At 38.0% G+C, this 22,232-nt stretch overlaps 1 protein-coding gene across 2 annotated transcripts in view; it reads right to left on the reverse strand.

Annotated features, from left to right (window-relative positions):
- Window positions 1–22,232, reverse strand: part of nphp4 (nephronophthisis 4) — a 186,114-nt gene that overhangs the window by 117,825 nt on the left and 46,057 nt on the right. For both annotated transcript variants that reach the window (XM_085146678.1, XM_085146677.1), the window contains exons 7-8: window positions 9,722–9,906; window positions 4,489–4,621 (exon numbers count right to left, since the gene is read on the reverse strand). In XM_085146678.1, the coding sequence (XP_085002804.1) occupies window positions 4,489–4,621; window positions 9,722–9,906 (318 nt within the window). The remainder of the gene's footprint in view (window positions 1–4,488; window positions 4,622–9,721; window positions 9,907–22,232) is intronic.

Consider the following 22,232-nt stretch of genomic DNA (forward strand, 5'->3'; position numbering starts at 1 on the left):
GAGTTTTTCCTTCCCACTGTCGCCAAAGTGCTTGCTCATAGGCGGTCATATGATTGTTGGGTTTTTCTCTGTACCTATGAAGCGCCTTGAGGCGACTTTTGTTGTGATTTGGCGCTATATAAATAAAATAGAATAGAATAGAATAGTGTGAAGTCTTGTTGACAGTGAAAAGCTGTCTGCATTGAAGATACACCCTGGCTCAATACAGCTATAACACCTCGAAAGCACCACATAGTTGACAGTTGCGACACAGTCAAGGGACCTGTATCGTGTCCCATCACACTGTTCTTGGTAGCCAGAGATATAGAGTGTGAGGGCGTAGCAGTCAGTTGATAGTATGGCAGGACTGTGCAAGATGCAGTGGGCGGCTGGGTGAGATTTCTTCAGGAGGCAGCACGCATCAAATCCTTATCAGTCAACACCCAAGAAGGAGCAGCCTGTGCATTAACATTCACAAATAACATATGCACACATCAGGACGCAGATACACAGACACGCACTCCTCTCCCACACACAGAGACAAAAATTACCCTCCACCCACTAAATATCTCTCACCTCATCAAACATTCAAACATTTATGCCAAAGAAGGTGAAGGTGGTGAAGTAGAGTGTGGCAGAAGGTAGTTTTTGTCACCCTCCCTTGCTATTCTGGGGGGATGTAGATGACAATTTGATGGTTCTATCAAGTTTATTAGAATTTCTAAATTTGGATGAAGTTTTTTTTTTTTTTTTTAATATAAACACAAAAATCCACTAGGAGCTTGAAAGTTTGACATGTTTAATGGCAATATGTCTATCAGAGTAAGAAATATTGTGTAAATCTGATGTTTTGAACAAAGGCTGGTAGATTTAATGGCAAACCTCATGACACATATTTACAAATTTATACAGTACATACTTTAGTGAGCACAAATGTGCTCAAAGCAAATTGTGGCACATTGGGAATGGGGTCATCAAAAACACACACATCATATTACTGGGACCATGAACCACTTCAGTAAATTTATAACATTAATGTAACCCTGACAGTGGGAAAAAGTTCAGTTACTCCAACTCCAAAAAAACAAAAAATGATTTTAATTTCACGTTTATTTGCCTTCATTGCTTCCTACCAGAGTCCAATTATGACCACCTTCATGTTCACATCTGTGACTCAACCGTGCTTCACAAACTTGTACACAGAGTAAACATTACCTGTTGTGTCAAACTGATCCAAGTACAACCGGGATGCTAGCAGCTGGTGATGTGCAAACCAAATGTAAACAAATGACTCAACTGAGCATTGCTAGCTGCACGCCATATGAGAGGCGGTTACATGGTGGAAAGGTTACTCTAGGTGACTTTAACTTTAGTTATTGTTAAACTCAAGTGTAAAAGCATGTTACAGGCATAATACAGCTACTGGCACCTTGTTTCAATAGATTCACACCTCAAATTAGGTAGTGTGTCATCAAATAAAAGTAGCTCATTTCAAAATAAGGATGGAAAAAGAAATTTACCTCATTTACTTAAAGCCACCTGCAAGTATCAATAAAACATTTTTCAGTGTTTGTTTTTCTATATAATCATAAATATCACTACTATACATTTAATTGAAGTATCATGATATAATTTTAAGGCTATATCACAATTTTTCACCAATGCTTCCTTTCAAATCTGTTATGATGAAAGGAAGAAACCTAAGAAAAGAAAGGTGTGCGACACATGTAACGTCATGAGCTGTGAAACTCAATCCAGACGTGTTTAATCTAGTAATAAGTAAAGGGTGCAATTATGTAAATATGATATCATTTCACTTTTGACTGTTTTTTTTTATGAAACAAAATGAAAAGTCTTGACTTTTTAAAGTCAACAAGCCTATAGCTATGGCCATATCTGCTCTACACAAAGACTAAACTTAAAAAGAGATGCAACAATAGGTAGAGCGTCCTGAAAATTCTCTCTATTCACCCCCTATTTCTACTTTCTCACCTAAATACACATACAATTGTGTAACTTTTAGCCACTCTAGCTATAGGTCAGTTGCACTTTGGTGACATTTAATCAACTGCTAACAGCCAGTTGTGAATTTAAGTGAGATATTCCACACTGTTGATAGGCTATAATACAGTTTCATACAGACATAAGCACCCTTCTAAGTATAAACAAGAATGGCTCTGCTCATCCACTGGCTTATATCTAGCACCATCACTATGTCAAAGTTTCAATTAGCCCAACAGTTTGTTTAAAGAGAATGGTAATCGTTAGAATTTCATGCTGTTAAACTGCTCAGAGTCACTAGGACGGCTCTCTGTATCATTTTGTCACAATTTCTTTTTTTAAATTCTAAAAGTCACCTATGAGATACTAGTGTTATAATAATGCTTTCATGTGCTAGAAAACTATTCCATATAAACAGTAGCCTTTCCACAACCCAACAACCATTATGTCTCAACAGGAAATTATCACTCTTGTCCATGGTAAAAAAACAAAAAAACAAAAAAAAAGAAAGAAAAGAAAGAAAGAAAGAAAGAAAGAAAAGGGAGAATCTGTCAATTTACAATACACTGTCAAGTGGATGCAAAGGTAAGACTGGGTGAATTAATACATGAACGCAAATGTGGTACGTGCCAACCATGGCTGGTTGTTTTTCCTGCTGTTTTTAATTGTCGATCTGGTGACCCATGCTTGTGTAAGGGACAATGCGCAGTCACACAGTAAGAGCCCAGCCTTGGCATGCATTAAGTGTTGAAGGCTCTCCCACGCACATAATTACCACAGTCCTTTTGTGATTTTTTTAAGCCATTTGAGGTTGTTAAGTGGTTTGAATTTGGAATTTACTTCCCTTGGGGACATGTCGACTCTGTAGCTTTGCCTGCTGCCAATATAAACAGATGTAACACTGACAGGACTTTAGATATTATAATCAATTAACTGACAACATTAATGAAATTGCTGTTATTACTTTTATTTTTAAGCAGTCAAAATTAACAAACAAAAACAACTTTTACTAACTAACTTTGATCATCTGGTAAAATTTCAGGCAGATAGTTAATTGGTTGATAATTAATTGGCCAGACTTTAGTTGTGATAAGTAATATCTAAGATAATATATTTGAAACAGAGAGAATTAAAAGGAATTCTCTAAGCAGACTTGCATTTTGAGCTTGATTTTTGTAGAACTACCTAAAATGTAGCTACAACACTAGTCAAGACTTTGCTTTGTTAATGTGACGTTATTTTAGGCAACAACATTTAATGAGCCCCTTCAAAAACCTTTGATTGACATATTTATGTAAAAGAAAACATAATTTTTGTTGAGTTAAAAAGTTGAAAAAGCAGATTGTGCAGAAGTTTAAAGCAAGACATAAAACAATAAGACAATGAAATCCCCATTTTTAACTACACTTTTCTGTTTAACAGTTTTGCATTGAGGAATGTTATACTAAACTTATATTTGCAAATCACTGAATTCTGTTTTTATGCACAGTGTCATTATTTTTTGGAGAATCGACTGGAAGGAAAAATATCCAGGCACACTTCTGATGAGGTATTTATGCTGCTGGATATTTTGGGCTCCCACGGATGTGAGGAGTTTAGATTTTCTGAGACATTAATTGACTTAACAGAGAGAGTAGCTCGACCAATATTTATTTATTTATTAATTTATTTGTCTCAATTTGGCACACCATAGTGACTATAAAAACATATTAATGAAAAGAAACAAAGTATTTATAAAAGTACAGAATCCTAATAAAAAGTACACCACACTGTAATGGTAAAAAATACAATAATCTGGAACTTGCCGGATTTCTCAAAGAGCCTTTGAACAACCCCCCAAAATGTTCCTTGGGTGGACTGAATTTCAGTGATGCAATTGATAACTTATTTTAGTTAATAATAAAATGACTTATACCACCAAAGCAGCCAAGAGCAATGGGATTCTTTTCAAGATCTGACAGCTTTACGTTTCAACCTCAGCTTTGTGTGCACTTTAGCAGGAAAAGAGTGCACACTTGTCTAAGCTGAAAAATAAAGCAGAAAACTACACATTAATGCATGTTTAAAGAAACATGTTCAGCATGTTGTTATCTTTTTTTATTAAATTGATTTATGAAACTTAAATAGAAGCTGTAATAAAATTTGAAAAAAGATGGGAGGTTGTTCTAATGAAACACCAAAATTTGATGTATAGTTGAATCTGGTCAAATCTTTATGATACAACCTACAAGCCTGCATGTCTTTGGAAACTTACATCAGCTCACACTATAATCTTACCATCCATACTTCTTTCACACAGGCCACATTGCTTTCAGTGATTTCCTCTGGGAGACGATGGGGAAAAGGTGTGACACTCAAAGAACACAAAGGAGATGGTGAAACAACAAAGCCAGAGTGGAGCTGAGACAATGTTGTGTGGACTTGTTTGAGTGTTTCTGATTGCTCCTGAGTTCATTTTTGGCTAGAATGTTGATTAACAAAATCCATGTACTTTTGCATTTCTCTTACCATAGTCTCTCGGCCTATTGGAGTAGAGAAGACATACTCTAGCTGAAAGATGATTGCCAGAGCCTGATGATTGGTCAGTCTAAGCTCTAGGCTGCTGCGAAGGCCCAGGATCTGAGGCTGGGAAGATGTTGAGCTGAAAAAGAAACAAAGAGACACACACATGCAGTAAAGTGCAAACGATGCAAAGCTGTTAGCAAAGCAGTGACTAAATGTCACTGAAATGCACAGGTCCCATTATTTCTGTTAATAAAGCCGCATTTTCTATTAAAATGATTCAAAATCAATGTCTGTGAGGATTTGCTAAATGTTCCTTGGCAAGCACCGGCCTCTTGTGTGAGAAATGGAACAGCACTCTTGGTATTCGTCATTCACTGTTTGCATACACCATAGGCGGGAGCATACTGTGGAGCGCTAGCGTGTCACGAGGTGGGGCCGAGAGCCTTTTCCTTTTTCGCTTCATGGACTCTCTAGAGTCCTTTTTTTCCCTCTCTCTCTGCTGTCTGAAACTATCAGGCATAACATAACCAAGACAGACTGCCAGCTTTTCCTGGCAGCACCAAAACAATTCAAACAAAGTAATTATTCACTACATTGGTGCTGTAGTCTTACATCACTGCATTTACAAGAACTTTATTCAGGAAAGTGCAAAAGATTTTAATTTTTGGATACTGATTATTGTTATTCATATTTAAACCATAATTAAGGACAGATCGCTGGTTAGTATGTTATTACTTTTCATACTAATAACCCACTCATATAATCATCCACATCATCATCAACATCAGCTACTCTTGAATGTGAAGTAGCAAACACATTTTTTATTGAAATGCCCAGTGAGAAGGAGAACATCTTTCACTTCTTTTATGTGTGTGTGTATGCGTGTTATCGCCTGAGCTTTACAGCATATTTTGGCATATTTGCTTTAATTTCCTTCTCACATTTGACAGACTTATTTGATCCTTAGCTCAAAAGTCCTGTTTATCATTATTTCATGAAACCGTAGAAAAATATTTCTCCTAATCATCCCGACAAGCTCATCTTCAATGAAAGTGCACACGCTGACAGAGAGGTGTGGAAAACCGTTGTGAAAGTGTAAGCAGTAGCTTCTGCTGTCACTGTCCATCGACAGAATGTGTTATTTCCAGAAAGTATTGTTAACACAAACATATTTCTTCACTCCCTTCACAGAAGGGACAAAGCTAGAGCATACAAATAAAACTCCACATACGACATAAACTTTACAAAATCGAAATAAGTAACACGTCACAATACTCAGTTTCATTATTTTTATTTTGTTGTATGACTGAGATTCAGTTGTTAGTATTTTTGCCACAGCTACCAGAACAGTCAAATCTCAAACTATTCCTCACTCCAGAGAAAATATCTTTGTTACACTCAAATGAAATTACAGTACTTAGCTAACAAGTTGCTGTGGGGTCTTGTTACAGTTGGTGTACCTATTGTAAACTACCTCAAAAATTATTCATATTTTTTAATTAATTAATTAATTAATTACATTCATTAGTTTAAAAAAACCACAAAATATCTTTATTATTAATTTATTTTTTTGTTTTTATTCAATTTCACCAATTGTGAATAGCGGTTCTAAGGACTGGACATTGTAGATCAAGGATTCATTTTACATTGTGGGCGACATACAGGCCAGTAAAACTAAAACTGGAGAAAAAGTTCTGGTAGTTCAAAATATAAAGTTTTTGTTAATTTACAGAAATCTACAGAATTGTCCAGTGAGCTGAGTTGGATTCTTTACCAGGCCATTTCTTGTCTCTGGGCGTTATGTTTGACACTCCTATTGTAGATACATAAATAAATCCATCTGTCTGGATAATATCATTTTGATTGCAATTTATCTGTATTGTAGTGGTGAAATTCACTTGGGAGTTCTCTCTCTCCTGTTTTATTTTCATGATTTAAGCCAGGTGCTCGTGACCTTACACTGGCTTAACCACTTTAACACCGAATGTAGTACATTTGAATGTACTTCATGACTGTTTTATGAGGTATGAATCTTGTATGCTTTGGTACAGTGTTTAAATTATGGGTCTAAGCTTGGGTTAGCAAATGGGAGCCCTTATGAAAAAGAGAATTTGTTATGGGTAAGGTCAGCAAATATTTTACAAAGCCACACAGAAAGTTTTAAACATAATGTACATCGAGACATGACCATTCCACATTATGACTATTGTGTTGATTTAATATGCACTTCTTTTTTTCACAGTGTTAAAAGTTCTTGTTTATCCAGCAAGCAGGCAAGCAGGAGTGTGACATTACAGTTTGGTACAGATATTTTTGGAAAGGATATAATTTTTATCATTTTTGGCTCAGTTTGGCACTGCAATACATTTGGAAAACCAAGATCAAAATGCAGCTGAAGTGCTGACTTTCAGCAAAGATTTCACAAAGTAATGGATTAACAACTGTGGAATTACAGCCATTCGGAGTATGTTTTGAGTTGTCCATCTGTAAAATGAAGTGTCTTGCAATGAACACTGATGCATTTGAGTGAATCTTAGCAGAAAATTCAGCTCTAGATAGGACAGTCTTTATTTTCCCTTCTTTTCTTCTGTTTACTGTATTTAACTCTTGGATTATATACAGATAAGGATAATTCCCCCCTTGAAATTTAAAGTTTTTGTCAAAAACCTCTCAAATGCTTTTTAACACAGATAGAGATTTTCACTACAGAAAAAACAAAAACTACCAGGGTAAATATTCTTAGCTCCCTGAAAAAATGACCTTTTTTATTGAGTCATGCAATGCTCAGGACTTGTAAAATCAAGTTAAAACTGAGGGTTATATTCCAATTTAAACACAGTATAAAAACTTCAGTGAGGGTTTGAGCCGTCACAAGCATCATTTCAAAAACTAAAGAAATCACTTTAGACTTAAGAAAAAGAATTGTTGATGTTCACAAAGTGTCAAGAAGTGGAATGAGAACTAACATCAAGAAATTCAAAGAAAGCCACACAGCTCAGAACAAGCCTGGCAGAGATAGAAAGGGAAAGATTTCAAAGACTCTGGAAAGAAAACTAGTCAGAGATGTTTCTACAGACCCCAGAACAACTGCAGAGACGCGTGAATGACTTTCCCAAGTGGGGCTGCCACGATTAGTCGACTAGTCATGATTACGTCAACTATCAAAATCATCAACAACCAATTTAATAGTTGACGTGTCGTTTGAAGCTTTGTAAGATCCCAAAAGACGCAGGACTAAGTAGTAGGATTTAAGAGTGTAATAACGGACTGAAACAGGAGATGGCCAACCGTTAAACCCTGAAGAAGAAGAAGCTGTGTCCCAGAATTCATAGCGCGGCCCTGCTTAGTTTCCAACAATGGCGGCAGCTAGTTAGTTTTAATATTACTCTTATTATTCTTTCTGGGTCACAAAATAAACGTTTAACATATTTTCAGGCGAGAATGTAGCTGTGTAAACCTCAAATATCTGCTCAGTTTATCAAGACACCTCATATTTTCAAAAACCGGACTCCCGGCACATCATTTTCAAACCCACCGCCGTCTTTCGCTACTCAGGCTAAACATGATATAAGTCACTTAGATAACTTAAAATGTTATTGTTTGGCTTTTTTCAGTATTTTATTTGTTCCTGAGTAAATCAGTCTGGCTGAGATTAAAGTTATAGTTTTTACACATCTGAATAAACGTCAAGCAGTTATATTATAACGTTATATTTTAGATAGCAAGGAGCAGACGGCTGAGTTTATTAAACTCCACCGAAACAATCTGCAAATTTCATTAAAAATTAACTTTATTTTTAGTTAGCACATACCTAAAACACTTAAAGCTGTAAGCTAGTGATAGTTATATAAGAGCAGATGCATGCTGGTGCAATAAGCTGTAGGTTTTACTCTCAATGGACGCATGATCTGATTAGTCGACTAATCGCAAAAATAATCGGTGACTAGTCGACTATCAAAATAATCGTTTGTGGCGGCCCTATTCCCAAGTCGAGATTGTCCTCTCAAAGAAGACGATCACTAGAACCCTGCACAGGAATGGACTGTGAGGTTGTAGACCAAGAAAAGCTTCTGCAGAAGAGACACCTTCAAGCCAGACTTTAGCACGCCAACCTCAGAACGATTATGTATACTGGAGGTACACCCTTTGGTGAGACGAGACTAACACTTTGGCCACAGAGGTGCTGCTTATGTTTCGAGAAATGAGCGAGAGGCGTACAACCCAAAAAATGCCACCCCCACATTGAAACACAGTGGTGGGGGTATTATGCTGTGGGGATGCTTCAGTCCGGAATTTCAGATCTCATCAAGGTGGAAGATACCTCATGCAGTCAGCAGCAAAACTGGGTTTGGCAGTCACTTTTTCTTCCTGCACAACTCAGAACATGCGTTGCTCCTGGTGAAGAACTACCTCCAGAAAATCAAAGTGAATGTTACTGACTGGCCTGCACAAAGCCTGACTTGAATACCACAGAAAATCTGTGGGATTAGTTTAAGACCAAGATCTGGAAGACCATCTATTTTATTTCTGTGTGCAAAGTAAAATAATCTAAGCATCCAAATTCAAACAAGGTTGTTTAGAAAGGCTGGGTTAAAAATTCCTTGCTCTGTTTAACAGCACTTTGGAAACACTTTTTAAAAAATGAAATTTTAATAGAGGGGCTAATAAATCTGTCCTCATTTGCACACCGACCTCTTAATGTGTGTTGATTCTTCTCTTGGCTGGCTGTTCTGAAGGGTTTTTTCTTTGCTACAGAAGATCCTGCAATCAGCCACCACTGTCATCTTCCATTGGGCATCGAGGCCTTGTGATGTTGCCGTGCTTATCAGTGCATTCAATTCAATTCAGCGTAATTTTATTTATATAATGCATGCATTATATAATGCATGTATTGTATTGTATAATAACATTAACACACACCAAATACATTATATATACTGCATATCTTATGAAACACCAGGAAGGAAGAAAGTCTGCATATTGAACTTTTTCTAGGCATCTCTGAACCAGTAATACAGACAAATAATATTCATACCAGCCAAGCTTTTTCAAAAATACAGCTTGTGCTGACATGGCAAGATAAACTTCGAATCACTTGCCCATCAGCAAAAGGAAAGGCATCTGGAGAGGCTGAGGAAATACCGTAAACATTATCACTCCTGGAAAGGTTTGTGCTCATCTCTGCTCTTTTATGGTGTAGAATTAAAGCTTTACTTAAAGAGTTCCTCCTGCTCACCTGTCCTTACTCAGAGCGCTCTGTTTGGAAGGGCTGCCTGCTCGTCCTCTGACTCCTGAGGGAAAGGCATCCAGTACTACCACTTGTGGCTTCTCAAGGAAGCACCAGCCATTGTGGACTCCAACATGAAGCCTCCTTTCCTGAATGACAACTGTCCTTATTGCACCATCTGATCCTGGTTGTATCTAAGAATCGGTGAAGAAAAAAAGTAAACATATATTACACTTATAATCAATAAATATTAGTATTTTATTTTTTACATTATATTTTATGTCTATGTAACAGTGTTGGGGACTTTGTTTCTTAGTTGAAATTGATTTATAACATGAAAGTTTCATCAGCAGCCTTGTTTACTTATCCTATTAACCAATAATTTGCTAGCTCTATTAGTATTTTAATTAAGTATTTTATCATTAACAAAATATGTGAAAGCCATCATTCAAATAATAGTGTGTACTATTCTTATTTTTTCAGTTATGTAGTTTCCTTTTGTTTAACAAACAAGTGCTGGCAGAAATGGCTTTGCCACCCTGTATCAGCTGCAGTTAATACGCAGCTGACTGACAGCTGTTCAGTGACTGACTGTAAACTCTGTTACCCCGAAGTGCAACGCGACGCTGAACCTGCCTCTCCTCCCACTCTTTCCCATTTTTTCTTTCCAGTTCAATCTTTTCTCTCTTTCTCCATCACATCTGCTACTCCCACTCTCCTTTTTTTCCCTTCTCTTTTCGTTGTCATTTTCTCTTTCTGTCCCCCTCGCTGCTTAAAGCCTTCTCCATATCCACCCACACCTTCTCAATCAAATTAGCATATCAATTCAGCTTTGGGTTTTTTCTTTTAAAACAGCAACAGCAGAAACAGGAGCAGGAGTAACAGCCCAGCCCGCTTGGATAACTGTACGGCCCACATACATCACTGCTCGCTGCTGTTTTTCTCCTCGTGTTACATCTCTGCGCCTGCTGACTCCATCTCTGTCTCTGCTTTCATGTTTACTATCTACGCTCCTCTTGTTATCGTTGCTCATTCGCTCACTTACATTATCCAATATGTGCACAGCTCTATACCATATTTTTCTTTTGGTGATGGGGATGGAAGATTAAAGCTCTTTTGATAACCTCAAGTGACTCCTTTATTTCTCACTATCCTCTAACAAAAGAAACAAACAAAAAACTATCCGCTTATTACAAGTGCTCTATTTTGTGACGAGAGAAAGCCTTGCTGTTACACATATACGGGCAACTAAAAAGCACATAAGATGCAGGTAAAAATGAATTAATGTGCCGAGTTTTCATGATGAATAATCAGCTTGTGGACCTAGCGTCTACAGTATGTTTTAATAAGATTTCTTTTGTATTATTTTAAGATTTGGTGGCTCACTAAGGCAACACTGCATGTATAGTCTGTTTTCAACCGACTCAGCTCTTGCATAACTGTCCTCCAGCTGGATCACTTAGGCTAAGGCTCTAATCAATTACTGTTTGCTGTTTTTGAGTGCCAAGACTAAGATGTACTCACACAGAGAAGTCAACATCACATGGAAGTCAATCTCGTGCACCATGCATGCACAGTGACAAGCAAAACAATTAATAATTACCAAACAAAATTATGGAAGACTAAATTCCTGTATACAGTGGTGCAAGTGAAAGAAAAAAAACACAGTAAACTACATTTGCCTCATTTCTAACAAAGAAGTCCTGATTAAATAAACACTAGTTACCTTGTCCTGAAGTGTTTCTCTTTGTTTGTTTTTTAGAAAGCACAGTGCAGCAATAGCTAGAACTATCACCTCATGGCAAGAGAGCTCTGGGTTCAAACCTGTTGGTTTAAAATTCAACATTCACATCTGTTCCAGTTCATCCTTCACCTCCTAGTATTGCCTGGTCTCACTCTTATGTTGCTGTCACCTGGAACTGCTACATCTATCATAATTTCTCTTATTCGTATTGTCAAGCTGTGTATGGTTGCTAAGCCAGCACTGCACCTGCTTATTACTTTCGAACCTGAAGTCCCACAAGAAGTTAGCTCAGCCATTTTCAACCACTTTTGAGTCTTGGGGACTTTTTTGGCACATATGTTCCTGTATGGTATTTCAGCCACATGCACGTGCATCCTAAACCCTGATATTAGGTGAGCAGCTCCGACATCTCTTGACAACCTGAAACGTGGATCCTATCTATGGTAGACTCTTCTACATCTATGGATCTGGGACAAGAAGCTTTGTTGTAGTCAGTCCAGCCAATCTGTATCTTGTTCTTTGACCTTTTAATGTTGTTTAAAATGCAGTTTTGACCCATGCTTGTTTGTAGATTTGTGTGTCTACTCAGCACAGACGCTATGTTGCTTGCAAGGAGCATCTGGGTTGCAAAGAAGTATGTTACAGATTGATCAATGGAAGTATTTTGTTACCTTGTTCAGAAAGTTTGAGTGGATTGGGCCAGATTTTGATTTTATCCAGCTCTTCGTGTCTGAGACCAATGGTTGGATGTGTCCATCGTGATGTTGACTGATTCTTGTTCTGGGAAGCTGCTGTAGGCTGAAATCCTCCAGCCAATTGGAATTGGTATTGCGCAAGGGTCTTTCTCCCATATGGGTAAACTGCACAGTCATAGTCAAAATTTCAACCATTCACATTTTGACTACTACTGTATTTATTGTGTATAGTATTGCTAAAGTTACTGTGTGGTTATATCATCTTGGGAACAGAAGTATCCTTCTGTCTCAGTACAGTTTACCATTACAATTTTCTACTATAAACACCAAATTGTCTTTACATTACCCTATCTAACAAAATCATGCATTTGGCTTTCCTGGCAGTTGTCAGCACAAGTGTGACAGGATATCTGTAAATAATTGCTTTCTGTGACATCCAGATTATAATTATGATTGTCTTTTCCTACACAGTCTGTCTGCTCTCGCCTCTTTTCTTCACGGAAACCAGTGGCGGGGAAGATGACAGCGAAATGGCTTTGTCTTTTGTTGGACAGATCTACCATGAAGTGTTTCAGAGAGAAAATAAAAGACAGACAGAGAGAAAGTTGTTTATAAGAGAACATCAGTTAAAGTGCTGCTTTCTGTTCTCCCTATCCATCTCCTCACACCCCTCCTCCAAGTTTCTCTTTCATTTCATTGTTCTTTTTCCTCACACCATCAGTTTCTCTCTCTCTCTCTCTCTCTCTCTCTCTACCTATCTTGCTCGCTATCCTCTTTCTTCTCCCTCTTGCCTCCGTCTGCTGCCGTCACAGATTTCTTCCTCCCTCGTCTGAAATATGAATATTTTAAAGCTAAGAAGCTTAAAGGGAACAATGAAATGGCCCCCAAGTTAAATTATACTCCATTTCCAGAGTCACAGAAGAGGGACTTTTCTGAGTGATGAGCACACCGGTGCCATGTGGGTGTTTCTTTCTCTTTTTCACACACATATATAAGCTTGTTGTCTCCTACTTTAGTGTCATATTTGATATTCCCCCTCCCCAGAGCTTGCTTTTAGATTGCTGAACCAGACAGGTGCACTGTAACCAATCAGCATGGTCCCTTCAGCTGTCATAATGTACACTCGACATCTGTGTTTAAAAAAAGTGGAATTCGTTTCTGATAACATGCCTAAATGCTGTTTTGTGATTGTTGCATAAAGAGAAAGGGGGGAGGCAGAACAAGACTAATTTGCATGCTTTTGGATGCAGTTTGTTTTAGAGCTTTGTTAACAGCACAAACAAAAGCAGTGTGTTGTAAGGGAATGGTTGTGGTTGTATTTTTGTTGTCTTCTAATTAGACGAGTCGCCCTAATGTGGGAGTTGTAAGTGGAAACTAAGCATTCTGCTTATCCTTCCATTTTGCATTGGAAAAATACAAAGGGTTGAAAATGCACTAGTGCCAGTGCACCACTATTATCTGTGATGGTTGGTCTCGTGGCTGTTAGTCAGGAGTCCATCAAGAGTAAGCCAAAAGTGACTTCATACCAATAAAGCCTTTAGGGCTCAACAGAAAGATTTTTTAAACTGCAAAACTCGCATTTCTAATGTGTCTGCAGTCTTGAGGAAAAATAATCATATTGCCTTTATATCTGGGTTGGGGATAAAGCGCTCAGCAGAAAGTCAAAGATAACTCTGGTGGAAAACACATCTTATCTTGGAAAGGAAACCAAGTCAGAAAACAAAGGCCATATATTTCTATGCACTGTAGTGAACAATAATGGCTGACAAGGGTTTGTAGTCCGCATGACTACAAATACTTGACACATTTTTGCCTTTCTTATTTTCCAGAGTGGTTTTTTTTTGCCATTATTTCCCCCTCTCATCTGTATCTGAATCCAAAATAAAATGGAAGAAAAAGCCTCTGAAGTGAAAAAGTGGAAGATTATGAGTATTAACACCTGGAAACAGCATTAACATTGTCACATATTAACAACAAAGATTTTCTTAGATTCAATTTAACGGCCCGACTCCAGGGAGAGGCAAAGGAGACACAGGGGTGAGGATGAAATATTAGTAAGCAAAACTAATTTAGTTGAAGACATTGTAATTTGAATAAAATGGAGGTGCTGAAAAAGAAAGTCCTTTAGAACAAATTTAGAAATAATAGCAGTCAAAAAAGAAATGGAAAGCAGGAAGCAGCTGCCTTATTGTTCAATTTTAAGGGAAATGAGCGTAGATTTTCAGAGAAGCCTAAATCAGTTTCTGAAGGTTATTTCTTTGTGCTTAAAAGGCAGGAGCAAGCTCTCCTCGGTGGCTAACACTAAGACATATGAAACCCAATATAGAAAATGGGTCTGATCCCAGTAATAATGGGATAGAAACTTTGTTAAAGGTCGTGACAGTTGTCCTGAACCCTCTTGACTGCTGCCAGTATAGCAATACTGGGTAACATCCAAGTCAAAAGACAAAAAAACCCCTTTGAACAAAGACATAGATTATATAGTATTTGAGGCTGGGGTCCTGCATAGCTTCTTTTTCAATGGCTTCTATAAAAAATGCAAGCTTTTGACTTTTATGGTCAAAAGTTATCACTCACCCATCTAAATTACTGAATTCAGGTGTCCCACTCATTTCCACAGTCACAGGTGTATCAAATCAAGCACCTAGGCATGCTGATTGCTTCCAAAAACATTTGTGGAAAAAATGAGTTGCTTTCAAGTGCTCAGTGAATTCCAGGGTGGTACCGCAATAGGATGCCACATGTGCATGAAGTCCGGTCAACAGTCAACTGTTAGTGGTGTTATAACAAAGTGAAAGTGATTGGGAATAACAGCAACTCAGCCATGAAATGGCTATGTAAAATCACAAAACTGAGTCACTGAATGCTGAGGTGCATAATGCGCAGATTTTGCCAACTTTCTGCAGAGTCAGTCACTACAGATCTCCAAATTTCATGTGGCTCCACATTAGCTCAAGAACAGCACACAGAAAGTTCCGTGAAATGGGTTTTCATGGCCAAGCAGCTTCATGTAAGTGCAATCCAAGCTGCATCCAAGCCTTTTGTGCCACCAGTACTGTATAGCACGCCGTCACTGAATTCTAGAGTAGTTGAGATGTGTTTTCTCCGTGCAATCTGATGGATGAGTCTGGGTTTTGCAGTTGCCAGGGGAAGGGTACTTGTCTGAATGTACAGGGTGGGCCATTTATATGGATACACCACAATAACATCGGAATGTTTGGTGATATTAAAGTCCTGTTTGTGGCACATTAGTATATGTGAGGGGGCAAACTCCTCAAGATGGGTGGTGACCATGGTGGCCATTTAGAAGTCGGCCATCTTGGATACAACTTTTTTCAATAGGAAGAGGGCCATGTGACCCATCAAACTTATTGGTAATGTCACAAGAAAAACAATGGTGTGCTTGGTTTCAATGTAACTTTATTCTTTTATGAGTTATTTACAAGTTTCTCTTTGTTCACAGCCATTGACATGTCGAAGAGGTTAACACGTGACACGTAACACGTAGCATGGGAGATGGGTGGTCTCGTAGGGTGTCTTGCATTGAAATCTGCTGCAATGACCCGGTTACTGCGTTCACCAGATATCAACACAATTTTGATCCGCTCCTCACATGTTAACCTCTTCGACATGTCAATGGCTGTGAACAAAGAGAAACTTGTAAATAACTCATAAAAGAATAAAGTTACGTTGAAACCAAGCACACCATTGTTTTTCTTGTGACATTACCAATAAGTTTGATGTGTCACATGGCCCTCTTCCTATTGAAAAAACAAAAGTTGTATCCAAGATGGCCGACTTCTAAATGGCCACCATGGTCACCACCCATCTTGAGGAGTCTGCCCCCTCACATATACTAATGTGCCATAAACCGGACTTTAATATCACCAATCATTCCCATTTTATTACGGTGTATCCATATAAATGGCCCGCCCTGTATTGTGCCAATTGCAAAGTTTGGTGGAGTGGGGATTATGACGTGAGGTTGTTTTTTAAAAGTCGGGCTCGGCCAGTGTAAGGAATGCTGAATGCTTCAGCATACCAAGACATAATGGATAATTTTATCCTTCCAACTTTGTGGTTTGGGGATGGCCCCTTTCTGTTATAACATGACTGTAGAAAAGTGCAGAAAGCAAGGTCCATAAAGACAGTGAGCGAGTGTGGTGTGGAAGAAGTTGACTGGCCTGCACAGAGTCCTGACCTCAACCTGACGTAACACCTTTATGATGAATTGGCGCAGAGACTGTGACTTTTGTGTCCAACATCAGTGTCTTACCTCACAAATGTGCTTCTAAAAGAATGGTCAAAAAATCCCATTAACCACCTATAACCTTGTGGAAAGCCTTCCTAGAATAACTGAAGCCATCATAGCCCAACATCATGTGAAACTCCATGGATTAACAATGGGATGTCACTCAAGTTTGTGTGAAATACGTGTGAAAGCATATAGCAAAGCAAAGTGATTACATTCAGCAACATAGTGCATTAAACCTTAAACTGACTGAAAACCACATCAATACAAGTCAGTTATGCAAACTATATTAAGATGAAGCCTAATAGACAATCCTGACATGAGTCTGAAAATCTACTACCAAACAAACCTAAAGGTAAAAGTATCCAAGTTCACATTACTTATTATCCAACCGTGTTATATCACTCAAAACCTGCTGTCATTACAGAGGTGCACAATGATAATCATTTGAAGCTAACAGCACACATTCTGTGACAGTCTTTGGAAGCCATCATTAGTTATGACAGTGAAAGTGTCAGAAAGAGCTATGTAAAGAGCGAAAATGAAACCTGGAGAGAAGCAGATGGCACTTTCTCAGCTCCACACACCTGGCCAGTAACTGTAGGATGTGGGTGTGAATGTTCAGTGTAGAAAGTTACACAAATTATGATGCCAGTAATGAGTGGAGGAAGTTTCAGACACTGTTCATCCATTTGACAAGCAACTCTGGTATAGTTTACTAACACTTTAAGGCTGGGGGTAATAACATTCCCTGTTGGAGCTACCTGCTGTAGTGACCTCTTGTGAATAAGAGTGCAGCTGAAAGTCACTTCTTCTATGCTGTATTTACATATTTTGATCAGGTTTCTCACTCATACATTGATATTTATGCAAATGCTCAAAAATCCAAACAACAGTACAAATGAGCAGCCTAGTGTGCAGTGTACTTTTAGCTTTAAAAAAAAAATTAAAATGCTACAATGCCATTTACTCAGCTTGTTATCATCATCAGCATTGCCAAAATCAACGTCTCCAGCACCTCTATTTTCTAATAATATGAAGTTAATGTTAATTGTGCAACTAGTAATGAGTGAACAAGAATGTGGTTTCAGAAAGTCTTTTTCCTGGCACTTTCCTGGGCTGAACTTTAATAATAAAGCCATTAAATATAATCATCGTCTCACTTAGCGGCAAATGCCTTCATTTTCATGTGACTGAGGTGCCAAAGCAGAGGCCAGCTGAAATATATAACTGGGAAAATATTTTTAATGACTCTATCACTCAAACACTAATTACATCTTTTCTTACTTATCTTGACAATACAATTAATAATAGTCCTCCTCATTCCCAATCATCCACTTTATCTTACACTGACTATCTGAAGGAAATGCAGCTGCTTGTTTGTGTGTTAGTGAAAAAACAAAACAAATGGGAACTTAAAGTATGGGGAGGTTTAATTACTCAGTTTACTCAACTGAAAGTGTAGCAAACAGGCAAAACCTAAATTGAATGATTATTTGGGGGGACCAGCCAACGCATTCTCATCCCAAAATGTGAAATACTGACTTTTAGCTCAGATGCTATCAGCATCACAATGGTATGCACAAGGTTACTGCTAGGAGGCGGTGAACTAATCCACTTCGCACAACAAATTCAGAGAAATTATTTGGGTGTTGGAATGATTTCTGGTGGAATAGAGGTGTATACATACAAGAAGCCACTGAAACGTGTGACGTTCAGAAAGTCAATAACATTTGGTGACTTCAGAGAACTAATAGTGAAGTAACAGCTGGTGATGCGAAATTAAACTTTTCAAAATGTTGCGACCAATCAAAGTGACTACTACTCTGACCGAAGGATACCATTCATTGACATGAACGAATGGTGAACACATTAGAGGGCTATATAGGCAACCAGAGCCTGGAAAGTCCACTACCGGCCAGCCATCAGCAATTGTTGCATGCGTACTCACTTCCTATGTGAACACCCCTTATGTTTGCCAGAAGCCAGTTTGGTTCTTATTCCATTTGGGGCTTTGTTTTAGTCACTTTATCTTGTTTTTAAGGTTTAGGCACTAAATTCTATTTGGTTAGGTAAAGGGACAATATTGTAGTTTGGATTAACAAATAGCTTTTCAATAAATGTACTCTGCACATTGAAAAGTTATACTTTACATCTAACTCCTAACGCATTCATACTTGACCAATCTCAGTACTGCAATGAAACACTTGCATCATGCCTGTATAAAAGGATACCTCCCAGAACTTTGATAAAATGGGAGAATTTAAAAACCTGTCAAAAGTGCAGGAACGACCATCATTTGCCTTTCAGACTATAGTACTATAATTTTTTTTAATAGTTTTATGATAATGACAATTGTATTTATAAAGCAGATTTCATTACATGAAACTCAATCAGCTTAACACAGAAAATGAAGAAACATTAAAAACTGTGTAGGTTTACAGTGCCTTAAGGTAGCAAAATCAGCAAAACACAACAAAAGAACAAAACTTATTAACTGTAGGCATTAATGTTTCTGTAATGGTTACTCTACGATTACATGCTTCAGAAAAGATATGTGTTGTTTTGTGTTTTAACTAAGGACAGACGACCACAAATATAAGAAATACGTGTTGGGTTTTGGCAAAAAGGAGACTTGGAATATTTTCAATCAAGTAAAGTATAATGCAATTAACTGATTTTTATTTGTATATAACAGCTCTGTCCAGAAACTAGGAGTACTTTTTATTGAAATGTAACTTGGTACCGATTTAGATAAAATATAAAAGGTAATTAATGGTCTATGTTTCATTATTACTACAATTTTAAATTTCCATTAAAGAAAAGTTTAAGAAAAATATATTATGTGACAAATACTGTAATTAGCAGGTTTCAGATTGGCCAAGAATATTGCGATTGTTTGTTATTTGGTATTTTCCTCCATCTATGTATATATTCCTCATGAATACAGAAAAATAACAGGAAAATGGTTCTTTACTGGTTTCACGACAAAATAATTAAAAGCAAAACCACCTTTATAGCTTTTGCAGATTTTTTTCCCTGATGCTTCTGAGTTTTTTTCTTTTCTGCAAGGCACCATTAAAAGCTGTCAGCTATTAATCAGTAAGTTTTCATGTCAGTACTTTGTGAAATCAATGTGTAGGCTGTTGTAACAGGTAATAATAACTCTACAGATGGCAACTGTCATCTCAAGGGGCGTGTGTGAGTGTGTGAAAGAGAAATGGCAAGAGAGTGTGAGAGAAAAAAAAGCAGTTGAAATTATGTCCCACAAGAGTTTTGTATAAGCCAATTACCAAGTCAGTTATAAAACTCCGGCCTATTTCTCTTACCTTTGAAAACCGGCAAACAAAGGGAAACACTTCTGAGCTTTTATGATCATACACTTCTCACATAGCCAGGGAGAAGATGCGAGCTGGTAATTTACCTTTTTTTTTTCATGTTTTAACCTGTTTGATCTGTGCAATCAGGGCACACACCTACAATAGAAACCTTTGTTTTGTTTTTTGAAAGAGTGTAGTATAGGCAGATCAAGCTTCACACACCTTTAAGTCAAATGCATTCATGACCTGTGTTCATTTTCACCCATATCAAGACAGTGAGTGAGTGAGTGAGTGAGTGAGTGAGCGAGTGAGTATGTGCTCCTACCCACGCAGTGGATGTTAGCTCCCCCATATTGAGGGTGAATCATTCGTGGCAAGAAACAGTAGCAGCATCATTAGCATGCTGCTCTCATCCTCCCACTCCCCTACTCCTTAACAAATTTTAACTGGCACAGAGCTTCCACCGATAAATCACTGTTGCCCGACCGCTGAAACACTTCCATAATTCACCAACCAAAAATATTGAGTCAAACACACGCTCATACTGCTCCCTTTCCGTTCCCCTCCCCATTTCATTCCATTTGTCCCCAAGCGTAGCGTAACACTTTCAACCACAGCACATGGAGTTCTACACCATCATGATCACATTATGTTGTCTCACAGTTGGGCCCACTTGGAAGGAAACCCTTAATGCTGAGTCCAACTATGAGCACCAACAGCACAAAAATATGTGATATCATATCATAACTTTAAAGGATAAGGTTGTTTCTCACTGACAACACACACCAGGAAGAAAAAATCCATTTCATGTTATTTTTTAACCCTAATTTCTCTGTAGTACTCAGATCCAAGCCTAATTATTTATATTGTAGACAACTGTTTGTTTGTTTTAATGAGTCACAATTCAGAATTTTCTTTGAAATTTGTTAGGGACAATTTTAACCTCAGTATTAACAGTACCAAAGGAACATCTGTGTAACTGTGTGTTCAATATATGTGCTTAAGTAGTGTCGCACCATAGAGCTTCATTTTATAAAATTAAAAACGAGGATTTGGCTGCTTATGCAACACAGAAGAATTAATACATTGTGAGTTTTGGCATTTTTAGTTGATTTGGTGACAAACACAAAAAGGAAATTTGTTTTGGTTATGAAATGTCTGTGTGTTATTTGTCTGTGATTTACAGCTCATATAAGGCCCTTTTAACACCACTTGGATCCCAGTCACACAGGCCTAAAAAGACTGGTGGGTCACATGGCAACTGCTCGGTAAAAACGAATATTCCCTAAACATTTGAGTAATTGCTGAGGCTGCTGCCCATTACTCTCGTTAATTCCTAAGCCCCAGTCACACAGCCTTAGAGACCAGTCAGTGACTCCATGGTAACCATCCATCACTAGGGAAAAATGTGTATTCCGCAATCAGGTTGCGAGTTGTTGCAGACGGTTGCTGGCTCTTGCTAGAAAAAAAAAAGACTCAGGTAGAGGTATGTGGTTCTGCAACGATAACCCTGATATGTCTTGATGCATTCTCAATCATCCAGGCAAGTAAATCTCCAAAGTTTGATTCTGTTCATCTGGACGTAGCGTTTTCAGTGGGAGAAACGTTTTGTCACTCATCCAAGTGACTTCTTCAGTGTCAGCTGACTGCAGGTTTCTTATATCCTATAAAACAGTACATTTGCATAATTACTGAAATCAGCACACTGAAGGAACAATGGACCTCCCAGACCATTGTTCCTTCAGTGCCAATTGTGTCCCTTTGAGCAATATGGCTCATTTGAAACAGTAAAACTTAGTATTGTTGACAGCCCAAAATGTGATGTCCCCATATGTGGTCAGCAGGTCTTTGGAGGTTAAAGTAAAAGTTGTGCCTTTTGGAAAATGTTGCTTTAATGGGTAAGACAAGTTGCACTTTGACATTTATACATACATATATATACATTCCTGGTTTGTGACGCACTTTTTCTGGTTTCACTACAGCTCAGGAGATAGTCAGTGAGAGTTTGCAGACAAGTTGGCATCTTCTATACACAATACAGACCACCATATCTGTAGTGAGGATGTGTTTGTTCTCTTTGCTACCAGTCACATCCAGCAACCACTCACCAGCCAGTCAGAGAATATACATTTTTGCCTAGCCACCAGGGGGTCACCAGCCAGTCTGTAGGCCTGTGTAACTGAGGCTTAAGGTGATGAGCAATAATGAGACACAAGGGCTAAATGATAGTTAGGCAGCTGTATCAAAATGGACCTGAACCATCACGTTACTTCTATACTTCCTAAAATGTAAGGTGATTTCTAGAATAAAAAGATTATAAGGTTGCTAAAAAACAAAAAACTTAATTTTACATAATCGCCGTTTTAATAAAAATAAAAAATGTTTCTTCAGCATTACAGTCAGGAAACAGCCAGCATGAGGTGAGTGAAATGATAATCCCTATTGAAATGATAATCAGCAGTAGCAACTCTTCCTGCAACAACAGCTCTGCAGCGACAGTACATAAAGC

This window comes from Neolamprologus multifasciatus, chromosome 20 (genome assembly GCF_963576455.1).
Source record: "Neolamprologus multifasciatus chromosome 20, fNeoMul1.2, whole genome shotgun sequence".
NCBI lineage: Eukaryota > Metazoa > Chordata > Actinopteri > Cichliformes > Cichlidae > Neolamprologus > Neolamprologus multifasciatus.